The following is an 18,578-nucleotide window of genomic DNA, read 5'->3' as shown; positions in this document are numbered from 1 at the left end:
GCATTTGTCGTTTTCCTGTTCCATAGTGAGGGACAGGCTGTACTGACAAAGAAGGGTAAAAGATTGACTGGTAGATATCCAACAGAATGTGCCAAAGCGTCTAAGAGCACTTGATCTGTCCAGAATCCTGGTTTGTACAATTTATCCAAACAGTAAAGTTTTCCTTCCAGGTGAGTCTTTCAAACAACCCAATCAGGAGATTCAAGTTCCCATGGATCCAATCTACTTGGAGCCAATCCTGTCATTTGTTCCTTGAAAAATATTTACAGAGTGCCGCTAGAGGCCCAGTGCATTACACAGGTGCAAGAGTGAGGAGCATCACTAGCATATTTTGGCCTTCATGGAGCTTATAATTTATAGAAGAATAAATTGTAACAGTCTGGGTTCACTCAGGAGACAACTATCATACAGTCAGTTAAACAGGGAACTTAAGTATTATCTCCTCTACTAAAGTATTACCCACATCGGCTCTGAAATATAAGGAGACTATGGGGTACCCTAGGGCTGAGGGACAAGGAAGGACACACTTAGAAAGCGTTCAGACCTGTCTGGAGAAGGAGAGGTTCAGCCACCAGATAGCAGACAAGCTATTTGGCCAGACCGAAGCTGGCCCGGAGTTACCAGGCAAACAAGAGGCGATCCTCTGGAGGGCCGGAGGCAGGGCAGGGACTGAACAGCGGGCCGCATAGGTATGCAGTGAGAGTGGGTCCCGATAAGGCAGAGGCACAGCAGGCTTAGGTTTCCCGGTGAAGGCGATAGCACCCAGCTTACCTCCAGGGTGAAGCTGCCGGCGCAGAGGGACCCTGTTCTGGGCCTGTGGCTCAGGCGGCTGCATCAGAGGCGCGGAAACCCACCAGGCCCACTCACCCCCACCTACGCAGGAAACTGCAAAACCGGCAGTGTCCCCTCAGCACCCTCTGTTGAGAAAGCTTAACATTTTTCTCACTTTAAAGGAGAAATGCTTAAAGAAATTCTTTTATCACAAGTCATATAATGAAGGGTGTATTCATGCTTATACACTGATGACTGGCATGCACTAAATGCACTAAAATTACTACTCTCCAGATATAATAACTTATATATGTGTATGAATTATAGGTGTATATATATAAAACACATCTTTATAAAAGTAAATTTGACTCACTATTCTTTTCTTTAAAAGAGAGTCAGAGCTTGGACCAAATTAAGACCCACTATTATTTTACTCATGGCATCTTAGGCTAGGAAATTTTCACAATTGAGAAGAATTGAGGAAAAGCATAAGAAACCCTCAAATTGTTAAGAGAATGTTATTCCATCATTCTTTTACTCTTTCTTTTAAGTTTTATAGGCTACTGCCAGCCTATGAAACCATGTGATTAGGGAAAATAATTAACTAAGGAATGACTTTAATACAGTGTAGCATAGCCCTCACTAAACTGGAATTATGAAGTCTAGAGGTAAGAGATGATTAACATGACAGTTGCATTTTTAGACACAGTGAGAGACCGTGTGGTATTGGTAAGAGTATTACCAAGAGTGTTAAGAGACAGGGAAATGAATTCCGAGTCCTAGTGTGACTCTTTACCAGCTTGTCTGTGACCTTCGTTAAGACACTAACAGCTCCTTTGTACATTTAGTAGATAAAAGACAACCTGCAATAAAGGAAAGAAATTTCGAGTAGGTTAGATCTGAACCTGAATCCCATTTCTCACACATATGTTTTCGTGAGGTTGGAAGAGATATTTCAGGTTTGGCTTGTCCATTAGAAAATATCATGGAAAATATTAGATGAATATGTAAATATCTATTTTGTTCTCACATGGGAAAAGAGAGAAAAAGAAAAAATAAACAAAGGAGATCCAAGAGTCCTGAGAGCTTTAGAATTCCATACTCTGCAAATAAAACAAGAAAACTTGTAAATGACAATTTTCCAATTAAAAAAGCTACAAAGGGACTACAAAGCTACTCTTTGTGATATTTTATAGTATGAAAATCTTGTGTGTAACTGAAAATTTTCTCCATACGAGAATACTTCTGACTCTGACTTCAAATATTTGCAAATTATCTTTAATTACTTTATCTAAACACAGCTGAGATGGGAAAAAATAATAAACCTTTTCTTTATCTGTTTTTCAAGTAAAGATCAGAAATGCCCATCATCTATGAGAAATAACAGCTATTACATGAAATGAAGCTGAATTTTAAAAAGCCGGGAATGATTTTTAAATTCAGCATGCCTACTGTAAACAAACAAGCAAATAAAATTTCCTACCAAGAACCCAGTCAACATTTTATAGTATGCACTTGGAAATGATCTTTAGCTTAATCTTCAGCTAGATGTTTACTTTTAGAAAGAAGTTTGTAAATTTAATATTGAAGACATTAAAGAGGGAACTAAGTATGGACATATACCTATAAGGTAACTTAATGAATAAGTTATCCTGAAAGTAATTAGTAAAAATCTATGATATTTTATATAAATGTAAAATGTTATGATAAGAAAAGCAGGAATAACATGTCAAGCTGCTGTCCTATTTAAGAGAAATTTCAGATTTTCAATTATAAGACTGTGTGAAAGGGACACCTGAGTGGCCAAGCTTTTGACTCTTAATTTTGGCTCAGCTCATGATCCCAGGGTTATGGGTCATGATCCCAGGGTCACCCATGTTGGGCTCCATGCTGAGTAGAGCCTACTTAGGATTCTCTCTCTCCCTCTGCCCCCTCCCTCGCTCATGCATGTAATCTCTCTTTAAAATAAATTTTAAAAACACATATGGGGTGCCTGGGTGCATCGGTTGGTAAATGACTTACTCTTGTTTTCAGCTCAGGTCATTATCTCACAGTTTTGTGAATTCAAACCCCGCATTGGGCTCTGTGCTAACAGAGGATTCTGTCTCCCTCTCTCTCTGTCCCTTCCCCACTCACACCGTCTTTGTCTTTCTCAAATAAATACATAAAAATTAGGGAAGACTGGGTGGCTCAGTCAGCTAAACGTCTGACTTTAGCTCAGGTCATGATCTCATGGTTTGTGAGTTCGATTACTGCATCAAGCTCTCTGCTGGCAGTGCAGAGACAGATTGGATCCTCTGTCTCCTTCTCCCTCTGTCCCCCCTCAATTGATTGCTCTCTCTTAAAGATAAATAAGCATTTAAAATGAAATAAATAAAAATTAAATATATATAAGAATGTGTGAAAGATGGTTTGCATTTTTATTTTTATTTTTTTAATTTTTTAATGTTTATTTTTGAGAGAGAGACACACACACAGAGCGTGAGTAGGGACAGGGGCAGAGAGAGAGGGAGACACAGAATCTGAAGCAGGGATCCGGGCCCTAAACTGTCAGCACAGAGCCCAATGCAGCGCTCAAACGCACAGACTGTGAGATCATGACCTAAGCTGAAGTTGGATGCTTAACCAGCTGAGCCCCATGTGCCCCATGGTCTTGCTTTTAAATCTGATTATTCCCACACCAAATATAATAGAGAACCAGGCCTTTGGTTTCTCCAGAAGTAAATTTTGAAGAGAACTCTAGTATATTTATGGGCCCAAACCAGAAGGAAACAGAAGCATTCTCCTTCTGTTGAGGGTTCGCTTTTTGATGATGAGGTTAATATTAATATTTTAAATTCACCTTGAATGAATTGTACCGTGGAAGTTATTTGTGGCTGTCCTATGTGATTCTGTTATAGGGATGATTTCAAATTCAATCAAATATCAAAATTCTAACTTTATAAAAATGCAGCCTCTCTACCTTAATATAGCAAATGTTGCAAATGTTTTAAGAAGCAAAGCTTAAATTTCACAAGGAGTGAAATCTTACGGTATTTGTCCTTCTCTGACTGACTTATTTCACTCAGCATAATATTCTCTAGCTCCATCCACATCTTGGAAATGACAAGATTTCATTTTTTTTATGGCTGAATAATACTCCATTGTATGTATACATTACATATTCTTTAATCATTCATCAGCCAATAGGCCTTTGGGCCCTTTCCATAATTTGCCTATCTGCTGCTGTAAACATCAGGGTGCATGAATAGAGAAGGAAACAGAGAGAAGCAAACTAGAGAACAAACTGATGATGGGTGGAGGGAGACGGGCTGGGATGGGGTAAATGGGTGAGGGGTATTAAGGACGGCACTTGATATGATGAGCACTGGGTGTGGTATGTGATGAATCACTAAATATACACCTGAAACAATATTGCACTGTATGTAAATAAACTGGAATTTAATTAAAACTTTGGAAAAGAAAAAAAATGTAAGGCTTAAATTTTTTTTCAAAAATTAAAAATGTCATTATTTTGATATTTCAAAAATACAAGCGATATCTCTTATGTGAAATGGCTTTGGGTTTTCTCTGAAAGTATTAATAACAAACTCCACCCAATGCAAATTGTTAAGGAGTTGCAATGTTAATTTTTAAGGTAAAAGGACCTACCTCTGTTGTTACTAGCTGTCCTTCTCCACTCCTACAGTAAGAAAACTTGGCTGGGTGAGAAAGATAATTATATTTTCTGAAGAGACACTTCTAAATTTAAACACATGGATTACTCTAGGCTAGCCTCCTTAGGAACTTATCTTTAGTAAGTCAGTCTGAGTAACTACATTTGTTTCTAAGAATATCCTGAAATAGACTACACAATGGGGGTCATTCAGTGCTCTCAAAACTCGGGGCCCCTGGTGCTTTTTAGGAAATTATAGCTTTGGTAATGGGCTAGTGACTGTTGTTCAAAACCATTTAGGGAACATTTTCCAACAAAATGTAGGTGGAGATATTCATGCTTTTTCCTTCCTGCAGCTAGAATAATAGTATTCCCATCACAGTCTCTTACTTTTAAAGGAAGAGAAAATCACAATTATGTAACACTTTCATATTACCAAGCTTCTTACTTAGATCATAAAGTTAGAATTTTACATAAAAAGGTCAAAAAATATAGTAGGTGATAGATAGATAGATAGATACATACATGCATACATACACAGGTAACAGAGTGTACCTCCTAATTCTTGATACATTACCATTTCCTGATCTTCAAACTGAAAAACAGCAGAAGTAATAGTTGCAAGTATAGTTATAAGTGATTTTATTTTAATTTAAAAATAGGATTCCAATTACTGACACTTCATTGCTCAATTTACCTCCCCAATTTTCATCTTGTTGTTTTGCAAGACTTCTGCCAACCCACTCGGAACCTGCATCTCCCTCAAACTTCTTTTTTGAAGCCCCGAGGTCTCTTGTTAGCGTTCTCACCTCTGGCAGCTCTGCTGCTTCCTACTGATCCCTTACTGTGTATAACTCAGTTTTACAAATCAGTGGATTTTTCTCACTGGATGTTTAGAAATGTTTGACATAAACTTAATTTTCTGTCACATAGAAGTGGTCAAAAGGTGAGTAAAATTTACATCTAATCATGTGTCTCCTTGCATATTTTTCAGTATAAACAAACTATATGTAAAAAGAATAAATTAAGTTTTGCTTCAATTGTCCACTAATTAGCATATTGGTATTACTTGTACCTGGACTTTCAAAAATCTAGATCGTTACATCGTTCTGCTATATTTTCCTCATATACCATCTTGAAAAAACATGTAATCTCTAATAATCCATATAAAATTTTGCAAAGTTAAAGAGATGCTACTCATTAATATTACTTTATTAAAGTACATGTTCATGTAATACAGCCAAAATCAACTCAAATATGGGAGTGTTCTTTGAACAACTTCAAAAACTCTGGTCCCAACTAGTTTACAAAGACCTTGAGGAGTAAGCGGAGAGACACTGTCACAAGTAAAGAATAAAGTCTGAAACAAACTTCTGGTCATTCTCAAATTAAAAAAAAAGTTGTTCAGGGTATGAGATCATATAAAGTATAGGTGGGTATAGAAATGGATACAGGTATACAAATATCTTTCTCTTGTATTTCCTCACAAAAACAGGATTATATTATTTCTCATTGATACGTTTTATTCAGTCTTCATTCCATTGGCCTTATTTCCAGTTGATGGACAGCTTTTTCCCTCTGACATTTGCTCCTAATGATCTTCTTTATGGTACTATTACATTAGAGGCATATTTTATTTCTATTAAACACCATGTTGTTTTCTTTATAGTAAACCTTAATCATATGAAACCGAATTTCAATTGTATTACATTCACATACCTTTGGACAAATGGTTTAATGGGGTTACCTCAGTTTCCCCTTTTTGAAAATGAGAGTGATGTGCATCTTCTAGAGTTGTAAGGAGGATTGAAAGAGATGGCAATATAAAGTGCTGAGCTAGGGCCTGGGAAGTAGAGGACACTTAAATCCCTGCAACAGGACATTTTCAGGAAAGTATGAGTGAACTGACAAGGACAGAGAATTGAAGAGCGAGTGAAGAAAAATGGGCAATAATACATAATACTTCCATAGTCTTGATAGTAAAAAGTAATATAACTGTGCTCAAGCAAAAATTTTATTGATGCTAAATGCATATTGAAGAGATTTTAAATATGTGCACTGTAGTAATACTTTTAATTGACTGGCATATTAAATAGCATTTAGTGTGATGTTCTATCTATAAAATCTTCTAATAAAATAACAGCATGATACCACTATCTATGCCAATTGTTGCAAAAATTCATTGTACAAGAAAAAAAATTGCCTAAACTAAAACTTGACTAAACTAAAACTAAAGTTTAGTTTAAAACAAAAATTAACTGTCATAATTCCCATTTAAATGATTCAAACTTCCATCCCACTATTGGTGTTATGTTTATGCCCAGATAAAAAGAAGGTCAATATAAGACTTTATAAACAATTATGACCAATTTATTCTTGTTCCATATTCAAAATCTGACTTTGTTTATCCTTTTTTTAAATCTGAAGTATTTGATGTAAAGTAATATGTCAATAAAGAAGGGCTACATCACATAGAATTTTTTTTTCATTTTTGTTCAGCAAGAGTTGGTCTCTAACAATGTAAAATTTTAAACTGTAAAGGCTCTTTTCATTATTGCTTAACCCATTAACTCTGAACTTTTCTTGGTCTCATTTTTTTTGGCAGAAGCCTTAAAAATACAGATTTGTTAGATCTTGATACTTGATCCTGAACATTTAAAATTGATCAAACAAACACATTGACCTTAACACTTTAACCCTTAATACGTTCCCATAACCAGAACTAGATAATCAAAATTAATTACTGCTATGCAAAGAGCATGTTTACATGATTGATGGAATCATCTAACGCATTTGCACTACAAATCTAGTACAAAGCAGGCACGTACTAAATAGCTGTTGATTTAATGTCCTTTAATTTAATGCCTATTTCCAAGATCTGAGACAATTTAATGAAATAGTCAACAATGATTCCAGACAGTTAAATATAACAGTTATTAGTAACCATGGAACAATGTGTATAGATCTAACACAGTAGTTGGTTTTATCAGCAGTTGACATTATCCACAGAATGACATATTTCAACTGTATTTGAGTGAAAATTTGTACAAATGTACAAATGTAGTTGTCAACTACATTTATTTTTTGTAAAACAAAACCCACGCATTTTTTACATTTTTGAGGACAGGATCCATGTATGCTCTATTGGTAACAGGTTAAAGCATCATGTTTCTAACTGTAGATTTCTAGTTTTTATGCCTTTCCTTCATGTTCATTTCCTTTTTTTAAATAAACTGCTATAGTCTGTTTTTGGGGGAGGTTGTTTTTGTTGTTGCTTTCAAACCAATTTCTTACACTAGCTAATGTGGTGAGTAAGTAAATGGGTATGGTCAAATGTGAAATGCATTTGTCAAATGAATGAAACTGAAGTGTAATAATATAATAAATCCTCAGGCTAGCCATGTTTATTGTTGCCAAATGTCTCCCTGCTAAGGACTAATGAGCATGAAAAGGGATAATGAAAGTTTCCATGAAAAGTTTTTGGTAAATCTATCCACAAGTCTTCACTATCTGGGAAAGTGGAAATAGGTATTTGTTTTATACAAGTTCCATATGAGGACTGTTAAGATGCACTAATAGAATAGAGTAAAATAGAAAGCAACTACGGTGTGATAGTTACTAATACGATTTGGCACACAGAAGAAAACGGACAGGGTAGGTCCACTGCGAGGCAGAATGGAAGAGTGCCTGCTATAAAATATGCACTAAGTATATACGTGTTGAATGAATGTGTAAATAAAAGGAAGGTTTTAAATTAAAGCTTCCAAAGACTCCATGTGATCTTGAAAATCTAATTTGGGTTTTAAATGTTTAAATTCCAAAGGATAACTGATTTACTTGAAGTGCATATTTTTGCTAAAGGTTTACTTTGGCTAAATTAATTAACATGGGAAAGTGAGGGGTAAAACAATATTATTAGAATATAAAATAGAGTTGTTATATAAGAACTGAGTTATTTCCATGAAATAGACATATCAATTAAGGATAGAAAATACTTTCAATTATTAGTATCATTTGTACCATTATTCTTTAATTGAAAACACTTTATGGACAGTTGATTGTAAATACAATGAATTGAATTGAGTCCTGCAGAGAACAGAAAAAAAATTAAAGGAGTTGGAAATAGACCTTACCTGAATTGACAAGAGTAAAGGGACATATGCTCTGAGTTTTAGAAGCAACAGTGTGCAATAGAAAATGGATGGCTGGGTGGCTTATAGATTGTTAACTCCCTAGTGAGTTACACTCTTTTTCCCCCTTTAGTCAATTTGGAAGTATAAACACTCAATTAGTATCTACTAGTTTAGTGGGAAGCCAGAAAATTGCACTAACCAAAGTGATATCGAATAGTTAACAATGGAAATAAGAGTCTTGGTTAATTTAAGCATCACATGACAGAAAGCAAACCTAGTTCTGAAAAAAAAATCACAAAACCTATTTATGTTTTACAACCAAAAATAAATCACTTAAAAAACGTTCCTCCAGAAAAAATAAATAAAAATAATGTTGAACAATATTAGTATGAGAACCACAGAATTTATACAATCAAGACAATATTTTAACACCACATCCTAGTCATCTTTGTGCAGAGACAGCGACAAGGTATCTTCAAGAAGAAATCAACACAATAGTGTGTTACAAATAGTAAAGACCTGGGGAACAGTGCACACTATAAGGAGGCCTTAAAAATTCTGGATCAGGGGTGCCTGGGTGGCTCAGTTGGTTAAGCATCCGACTTCAGCTCAGCTCATGATCTCACGGTTCTTGGTTCAAGACCCGCATTGGGTTCTGTGCTGACAGCTCAGAGCCTGGAGCCTGCTTCAGATTTTGTGTCTCCCTCTCTATCTGACCCTCCCCTGCTCACACTGTCTCTCTCTGTCTCTCAAAAATAAATAATAAGCATAAAAAATTTAAAAAATTCTAGATAAAATATGAAGTGTATTGTAAAAGATCAAGAACTGGGCAAAATACAAAAATAAAAGTTTATCTAACATCTATCAAAATAAGATTCCTCACTCTATTTAATATGCATCAGCTTTTATGCTCATTAGAAATTGCTTTTCAAATAAATATACATACACAGCTAAAATAAATTATTTGCACCTGATTTAGAAAGAATAGGCATCATGTTTTTTGTCAACAATGATAAATACTGTGGCTATTTGTTTCAAACCTGATTTTCTTAGTCATTTGTCTCTTAGATATTGGGTAAGAAGAATAATTGTAAATGTCATTTCCAATTGAAATATTGAGAAACAGAGTTTTTATTAATATTTTTATGTTACAGAAAAAATGTTGGTCACTGAAAACACTTGAAAACCATTCGAGGAAAAAGCAAAATCATGAGGATTAATCAGAAAATCTGAATATAATATAAACAACCTGTTACTCATTTTATTTTCATTCTTAGTGTTAGACTTTAAACTAGCTGAAGTTCACTGTGAATGATCATTATAATTCAAAGTTGGACATAGCAATGACCTTAAAAAGCAACTGTTATTTGAACACTGTAATAACTACCTCAACCTCAGATTTACCCAGTGTAACTCATTCACAGCCTTAAATTGATGTTAACGCTTTGCTGCTAAAAATTTGTTCTGGTCACTTTCATTAAAATGTTGAATTTTTTTTCTCCATGCTTTACTTGTGCTGTATCTTCTGTTAAGCAATACAATATGGGAAGGACTTTGAAATGATTTCTATATCCAGGCACATAGTGCTGGGTTTATCGATGAAAATCCAATGACGTATCACTATGCATCATGAAATTTCTGTTTTGACCGGTTTAACGAAGTTTTTTTTATACATACCAGGAGAGTCATTCAAAGCATTTTACATATTAAATTACTTATCAAAACATAGCATATATAGACCTTCACATTTGTTAAAGAACCAGGGGTTTAACCAAAAAAAATTTTTAAAGGACCAGAACAAATCTTTAGCAGAACACAGATTATGTGGCAAAGAAGTGACTTATTGGAAGATAGAGGATACTTATCAAGACCTACTTTCAGCATATATATAAGAAACTGATTGGTTAATTTGTATGATCACCTGCAAATATGGGTCAGACTGTTGTTAAAGAAACATAAAATCTATAACAATAATGTTGCAGGAAAGAGACAAAAACTGTTAAAGGTCCTTCAGTCATAATTTCTTTATTCCAGGAGCCCATCAGTAGGTCTAGCTCTCATGTCAGTTTTTTGAGGTAAGAGTCTCTCACTATTGTATTTTCATGTGGGTAAGTAATTTTAGAATGATTATACATTGACTGTATTAAATTGCTTCTTTATTTTTTTTCCATTTCTAGAGTCGTTACAGGACAAAATAATGGCTTTAAAATGAATGCCAATATGTGGTTCCTTTATAGATGTGTTGTTTTACTCTTCGATTTATGTTCCATATATCTGGTGGTTCGAGAATTTATATGACAACAAAAAGACTTTCACTAAATGCAGTGAGAGAATACGCTATATTGATTACTGTGCAAATTAGTTATTTATAAGCAGCAAAATAATAAAATGTAAACTTTTAATCGCACCAAAAATATATTTAAAAAACTATATGTATATATAAGTATTTCTGTAATTTTAAAGACAAATTTTTATTCCACTGAAAATATATTTCAAAATTGCTATAAAGCTGTTTTGTAATATCACACAATATGTTTTTAAAATTATTTGCTGAAGGAATTACACTAAACAATGAAAAATTTATAAACAGCCTCTTAAAATACATTTACATTGTGGGTAAGTACAAAAAGACTTGAAGATTCATCAACAGCTTCAAAATAACAGACAACAGAATAATATTAGGGGGAAAATTATACCATACAATAAGTTTATAGTCAATAGAAAACTCCTTTAGAAGGCATAGTATTAAAAATGAGCACTTGGTCTAAAGAAAAGCCATGTTTTATGCAATTCAGTTTATTTCATTTTGAAGTAATTATTTTAGAAGTATATGAAATTGTAAATATCTCAATATTTTGTACAGAAAGGGTTTCTCTCCTTACATGTTAGTTATTTTTGATAAGAAGCTTATATTAAAAGCATTAAGTAATACATCTTTATATTATTAAGATACGTTCATTAAAAATATAACCAATAATGAATTATGTTACTGGATTATATTTTAAAATACATACGTACTTGTGCATATTACTTTGAATAATGCTTGCAAGAACTTTAGTTAGCTTTCTTTGTTGGAAGAAAACATTTGTGTCAGCCATTTGTGGAAATCTGCTTACTCTTTTATTAATTTCGGTTTTTGTCTTAAATAAGTATATCTGAATTATGAATGTGTCCCAGTTCTCAGACCTCCCTGCTCCCCGGCCCCTTCTACCCCTGCTTTCTCCTGAAATTATGTATTCTAAAAATATACTTACTATCCAGGAAATTGTTCATTCATTAAAGAATTTTTACTGCTGAGGCAAGGTGAGGGTTTGCTGTCACTGTTGTTCTCTAAAATAGACCAAAGGAGACATTTTATTCTGTTCTCTGGAAAAAAATATATTTTCAATATGTAACTAGCAAGTAGAAAGAGGATAAGCTGTTAGGATGATTTCTTACACGTTTTTAGGCCACTATGTTATCACTAGGAAATCCTTGCTCTTCTGCACTAGTAATACTCCTGTTGCTTCAAAGTCCTTGTGGTTTCACAAAGGACGACAAATGGACTTAGAGGGAATATCGTAAAGCAGCTAAATCTGGCCAACACTTGAAAACCAACTTTACCTGGCTTAGATATTCGTCCCTCCGCCTGGGATCGCCTTTGAGTGACAGCTGTGAAGGTCTCTAAACTCTTGAGCTATGTTCTGTCTTCCAATTCCATTACAGACTTGTGCCGGAGTCACACATATTACCCTCTCTGTGCCTAACATACCCCTCCCTGCTTTTTCTTTCCTGTCTTTCAATAATATTCTTTCCAAAGAATAAAGTAAAATATGCTTCCTTTATAGAGGTTTATCATTGAATTTGTTTCCTAATCACAGTTTTAATATAAAAATCCCCAAGCAAAACACTTTTACGTATCAAGTGGGCTTTTACAATCAATATTCACCATCATGCTGCACCAAATTTGAAATTAAGACAAATTTCCACAAATGGTCTAATGTTTCCTAACTTTTCTGTTTTACACACACACACACACACGCACGCACGCACGCACGCACGCACTATTTTAAATATTTTAAGTTTTGGTTGGAAAAGTATTAATTTTTATAAAATTAGGTATTCCCCTCCGTAACATCTTTAAAGCACAGACGCATCACATGAAGAGTCACGTGGTATGAACCTTTGCCTCAAGCCAGTACTAAAGGAGCTCTGGAATTCTTCACTGCAGCTTTTCAAACCCTTTCCCCACTGATACAGCCCTGTGCTTGCATAATCCTTAAGAGATTTAAAGCAGATGATCATAATTCTTTAATAGTATTTTTGATATGGCATCTTGAGATCTCGCTGAGTTAATATTCCTAATTCACTATGCCATTCCTTCAACTACTATTTATTTTTAGCCTCTAACAATTTTTGATACTTTCCTCTGGATAAATTCTAAACTGTGGACTATAAATTAAAACTTCTTCCATTTTATAGCACCTGTTTACAAAGCACTCTCATAGCCCTTACCACCACTGCAATATAATCAAAAAGGCAATCTTCACAATGACCCTATAATGCACAGATTATCTCCCTCATTTATAAACTAAGGCTCAGAAAAGTTGTAACCTGTCCAGAGTCACAAAGTTGTGCCTTATCCAGCCAGACTAGAACCCAGGAATATTTTTAGATTCTAGAATGAATATATTTTCTGTTTTATCAAAAATTCTTCTTTCTGAAGAAGTCCTAAATTCAACAGAGCTATTTCTAAAGCGAATTATAACGTATTTGTGAAAATAAAAACCATTATAAAAATTTACTCTGAAAATTTGAATACCTAAAACTAGGAAGATATATCATCTTAGTCTTGAAATAGCAGTCTTAATTTGTACATAGAGGAAAGCATATCTATTTAATTTTTTCCCATCATTTCCTTTTATTTAACCTAAATGTACTTTATACCAAACTTTGATTATTTTTCAAACAAAAAGGGAACTCAACATGCCTTTCTTAAACTCAAAGATCATGCATTTCTAAAATGCACATTGTTGACAAGTATATTTCTTACTTTAAAATATAATTTTACTTGGATCAAGTTAAGTGATCATTTAATATCACCGTCTAGGTTTTTCAATTAAGGGAATACTTGCACCAATGATAACAAATACGAGACCTTCTAAGAAAGAACGTATGTCATTCCGTGACTATCCCGTACAACTCAGTGGTGGATGGGGAAGTGGCAAAAAGAAGGCAAAAACTTCAAACTAATTCTTCAAGCTTCAACATTCAAAACATATGGCACACGGTTTTCGCAAGAGATCTATGGATATCTGGTCATGTTACCAATTGAATACACGGTTTTAGAGACTGTCTTTAATTTGTATTATTATACATATTCCACAGTTTTGTTTTCTGATGGAGTTATCTGATTTCCCATCTATAAAAAACAGTTTAGCTATTGTTCCTATGTTTATGAGGAATGGCCTCCAGAATTAATTCTTAAAATATTGTAATGGAATTTGCATATCCAATTTCTTCTGTTGTTTAAAGGTTTTATGACATATGTATTAAAGATGGTTTTTGTTACCAGTAAGAAGTTGTAATACACATATTGTAAGAGAATATAGCTATAATTTATTGACATTGTTTATAGTATTCATGAATAATTTATATTTTAATAAATTTAAATATTTCAAAGATGAATTGATCTATAAAATATTTAGATTATGAAAATGGCATTTAATTTTATTTTACTTTAAGTCATCTCAAATAGATAAGAGTTATGTTAAGAAAATATACATTGTGCTCAAACTAAAATGAAACGAATTTAAATTTATCAATTTAATAATTTGGATATTTTATCTGTAATGTTTCACTCAAATATATATTAATCATATAATTTTTAAAAGGTAAATGCTAAGTCTGATTCATTAACATGATTTTACTGACTCAAAAATATTCTATCATTTTAATATTAGCTAAGGTGCCTCAAAATTATTTTAAAAATCATTTTAAAGCTTAATTTTAAATTTTTAAATTTTTGTAATATTACTATATTTTCTAAAATCACAGGCCAGTTTTATTAAATTCTTACTATTTTGTGGTTAATATTCTGTGATGTCTTAGAAAATACAATGTGCAAAGTACTGTATTTACCTTTCATGTCCCTTAGGATCCTTTACTTTACTGAATCTGGAGCTTTTATCCCCAAACTAAGTTCTCTTGTGACTTCCCAGTGTGTTGCTGTTTAATAGGATCCAGTGAACTTTACATTCTTCCTCTTTGTTTTTCCTACTCTTTACTGAGGTATTTCATCTAAAATGACTAAGCAAATTTAGAGATGCAGTTTATCTCTTTTATCTAGTTTGTGCCCTCTATCTACTTTTGTACCTCTATTGCATTTCAAACCTATAAATCTCTTTCAACTTGACTGAAATAGAAATGTTAATGAACCTTGAGCTGTCAATCAAAGAAAACAGAGATTCATATTGTTGTGGCCTCGAAATTGAGCTTTGGAACATAAGCTCCATGTGTAGTTGCTTTATGAACATGCTGTTATGTCATCCTTTTACTAAGAGCATCCACAACCAACATAATGTAATGATGGAAAATATTTTATCCCAACTTATTGTGAACCCTGAAAGAGAAAACCACATTAGAGATGAAATTGATGGGCTTTTATGGTTCATATGTTCAAGTCAATGATATGAAAAAGTTAGTATGAGAAGTGAGATGTTTACGATTAAACTGTTTTACTGCCTAAAAGTAATGTAGTCTATAGTTTCTGTAGTCTGTGATTGTGTGTTCCATAATTTTAATTTTGAGGAAGATGATGGGTGCTGCTTCTTAAATTTGTAGGTGGTGGTTGATGAAGATGTCAATAAAATAGTTTCCTGATTATGGTGTTAAATCGGAAGTTCTTTGTAGTAGTATTTATAATGCCTCGCCTTAAAAGGATTATTTACAAAATCGAAGTTCAAACATCATTTTTAACACTAGCTCATTTGTGTTTGTGAAAATAGAAAAGGTAAATTCTAAAATTGAATAATTTTTTAAAATAGTTTAACTTTTTTCATTTTAAGAGTTGAATGAAACCTAAAAGAAATCAAACAAAGAGACATTCTTTCCCCTGTTGCCTTGGGGAGATGGTAGAGCAAATGTTTGTCTTTGAGATTTGGGAAAACCAAAATATGAGCCTATATTTTCACTTAGTTGACTGAATTTTGGATTGATAACTATGGACCCACGTAATGTTACTACTCAAATGTCCAATTCCAAATGACCTGTTGTCTTTCCTTAACCCTTCCCAACCCAATGCTCTCCTTCCTCCCCACCAGGTGCTGCCACACTTACCAGTCACTTCCAGTGAGAATGGCAAAGTGAATCCCTGATCACAAAAAGGCTCATGGAAGTGGTTAGCAGTGTTTGGAGATTCCAGAATGTCTTGAAATAAGAGTTAACTATATTGGGTTATGGAGGTATCATCTTCCCAAAGTTCAGTCTGCCAACAGCCTCTTTGTGCACATAGCGCTTTATAAGAGAGTTTATTAGGTGTTTTGAGAAGCATTCCAAATCCTAATTTCTTATTGTGCTCATGAATTAGTTGTAGGTAGAACTACCACGTTAAAAAACAGAAAAGGCAGAATAACATAACAAAAGCCAAATAACGGTTAAAGGCATTGCTGTGCCTTAAAGGTAAAAGGGAGAATACACCAGGATTCCTGGAAATTCATTTTGGGTTTTTCTTTTTTTGGAGAAAACAAAGGATAATGCATTTTAATCAGGAAGAATAAATTGGAAGGCACAGACAGGGATTAAAAGTCTTTAAAATAAAAATTGTGAATGAACAAGTACCAGTGTTTTAAGAGATCTCTGTCCAATTTTAAATTCTCACATCATCAGCATAAGAAGTTTTGGATGCTACATGCTTTGATTATGCTGTATTGAATGGACCATTGCCATGATCTTAGTTGCTCTTAATTTACTCACACTCTCACATTTTACTCAAAATCTAGGTAACATTGAGCCAAAGTTCAGACTAATAAACACGTAGGATATATTTTGATAATATTTTATCGGTAATATGTTATAATCAAGGTAACTGTGAATTTCTAAGAAAAGAGGAACATTTTTGCTTATTCTTTTGAAAAGAAAAATAAGCCGGTAAGGTCTCCCCTTATTTCCTTTATTATTGTGTTTCCTAAGAAACACAGAATAAAATTTGCCATCTGAATTTATGGTTTTCATGATTGTAACTGGGAGAAAGTGAGAATAAAGAATAAAGAATATTCTTTAATGTAAGGGAAGAAGATCTCTATGCATTCTATAGAATAACAGTTTTCAGGGTTAATTTCTAACCAATCCCTGATTGGAGAGGTAATTCAACACAGAATAGTATCCATTATCTACCAGGATATTTTTGCTTACCTAGATGCAGTTATTTTTGTCATTGATGATTATGCGATTTAGGGAAAGACTCTTTTCAGAAGCTAAAGTACTGTAACCTAGACCTATACTGTCAAAAACATTAGCCACTCACTGCAATTAGCTACCTGGTCTTTTAATACAGTTAGTCTGAATTGAGAGATGATGTAAGTATAAAATATACAGCAGAGTTCAAATATTTAGTATGAAAAAAAATGAAACATTGTCTAATACTATAATATTAAAAATGTTAAAATAATAATATTTTGGTTAAATACAAACATTATTAAATAATTTTATTTTTTTAAGATATAAGTACTCAAAAAAATTAAATTACATGTATATTTAGCATTGTATTTCTATTGGACAGCACTGACCTGGAGGCTATTCTGTGACATAACTTAGGTAAGATTTATTGATGAAGACAATAATTGACACGATAGTAGCCAAAAGACAGTGACCACAGAAATCAGGGCACAAAAATTCTGGTTTATAAGAAAAAGAAACTTTGATTCTGCCAAAGATAGTGAATATTATGAAATAAAAAGGAAAAATAACCTCAGTTTTGGTTCTAGACTTTAAGATGTTATAATTGAATTTAACTCTATTAAAATTAATATGTACAATACATATATATACAGTTTGTTTTGTATTTGTTTTTAATAAGAGACCATCTTATAAAGTCAGGTCAAAGTCTTTTATTACTGGTGGTAAGAAATAGAATTAGCATCCACCTTGTAGTTTGTATGTTATCTAAGGCTTTACATATATATATATATTAATTTTCAAATGGCATGATTTAAACTATGACATAAATAAGGTCTTTTAATGGGAACCATATTATATTTGGCATCTTACTATATTAGAAATCCAGTTTTAATCTACTACATAATACACAAAAGCCAATAACATTTGCATAAATGAATACATTTGGAAACAGCAAATATAATGTTTATAACTTCTAAAAAGCATCTAGTCAACAAATGCTTTATTTTTTATTTTAAATGTGGGGTTTGTTTTGTTTTTGTTTTTGTGTTTTGTTTTTTGTGAAGGGGAGGGAGGAGAGCACAAGTTGGGGAAGGGCAGAGAGAGACACAGAGACACAGATTCTGAAGCAGGATCAGCACAGCTCAGTACAGGCCCAATACAGGGCCTGAACCCAGGAATCTGTGAACCAAGAGATCAAGACCTGAATGGAAGTCAGATGCTTAACCAACTGAACCACCCAGGTGCCCCAATCAACATATGCTTTACGTGGTACCGCCTGACCACCATTTTCCCTTCCCCTACAAATAGTATGCAGTTCTACTGTTCTAGAAGCCACAATTTTATCTAAGTCAGAAATGGAAGTAGGACTTTCCATATGACTTTTCATTTATGACATATTCGTGCCAGCACTTTAGAGCATGAGCCCCTCTAGTAGATCTGGAATTCCCACCTGCAGGAAGGACTATGAGGACTCCAGAGCTCCCTGAAGAAGAATGCATGGAGCAGCATGAAAGAGGGCCAGGGCCGCTACTGGGAAGGTCTGCTTTAGCGTTAGGAGTTTAGAGAAATGGCTTCTCTGATACTTGTTTGTCATCTTTGTTTTCAAACGGTAGCTAGCCAAGGTACTACAGAAGATCCTTTAT

The 18,578-nt window shown here is 33.7% G+C and overlaps 1 protein-coding gene across 4 annotated transcripts in view; it reads left to right on the top strand.

The window, feature by feature from the left end:
* The window catches only part of LRRIQ1 (leucine rich repeats and IQ motif containing 1), a 201,001-nt gene that overhangs the window by 182,017 nt on the left and 406 nt on the right, over positions 1-18,578 (top strand). For 2 of the 4 annotated variants that reach the window (XM_029955739.1, XM_029955738.1), the window contains one exon: positions 13,649-14,120. The exons of 1 other annotated variant lie outside the window; for it this stretch is intronic. In XM_029955739.1, the coding sequence (XP_029811599.1) occupies positions 13,649-13,791 (143 nt within the window). In that variant the 3' untranslated portion in view covers positions 13,792-14,120. Of the gene's footprint in view, positions 1-10,736; positions 10,955-13,648; positions 14,121-18,578 lie in introns of those variants that run through there. One more of the 4 variants, XM_029955742.1, reaches the window with a different exon arrangement.

The sequence above is a fragment of the Suricata suricatta genome, chromosome 10 (assembly GCF_006229205.1).
Source record: "Suricata suricatta isolate VVHF042 chromosome 10, meerkat_22Aug2017_6uvM2_HiC, whole genome shotgun sequence".
Classification (NCBI taxonomy): Eukaryota; Metazoa; Chordata; class Mammalia; order Carnivora; family Herpestidae; genus Suricata; species Suricata suricatta.
Note: the sequence above shows the minus strand (reverse complement) of the source record. Positions and strands in the feature narration are given on the sequence as shown.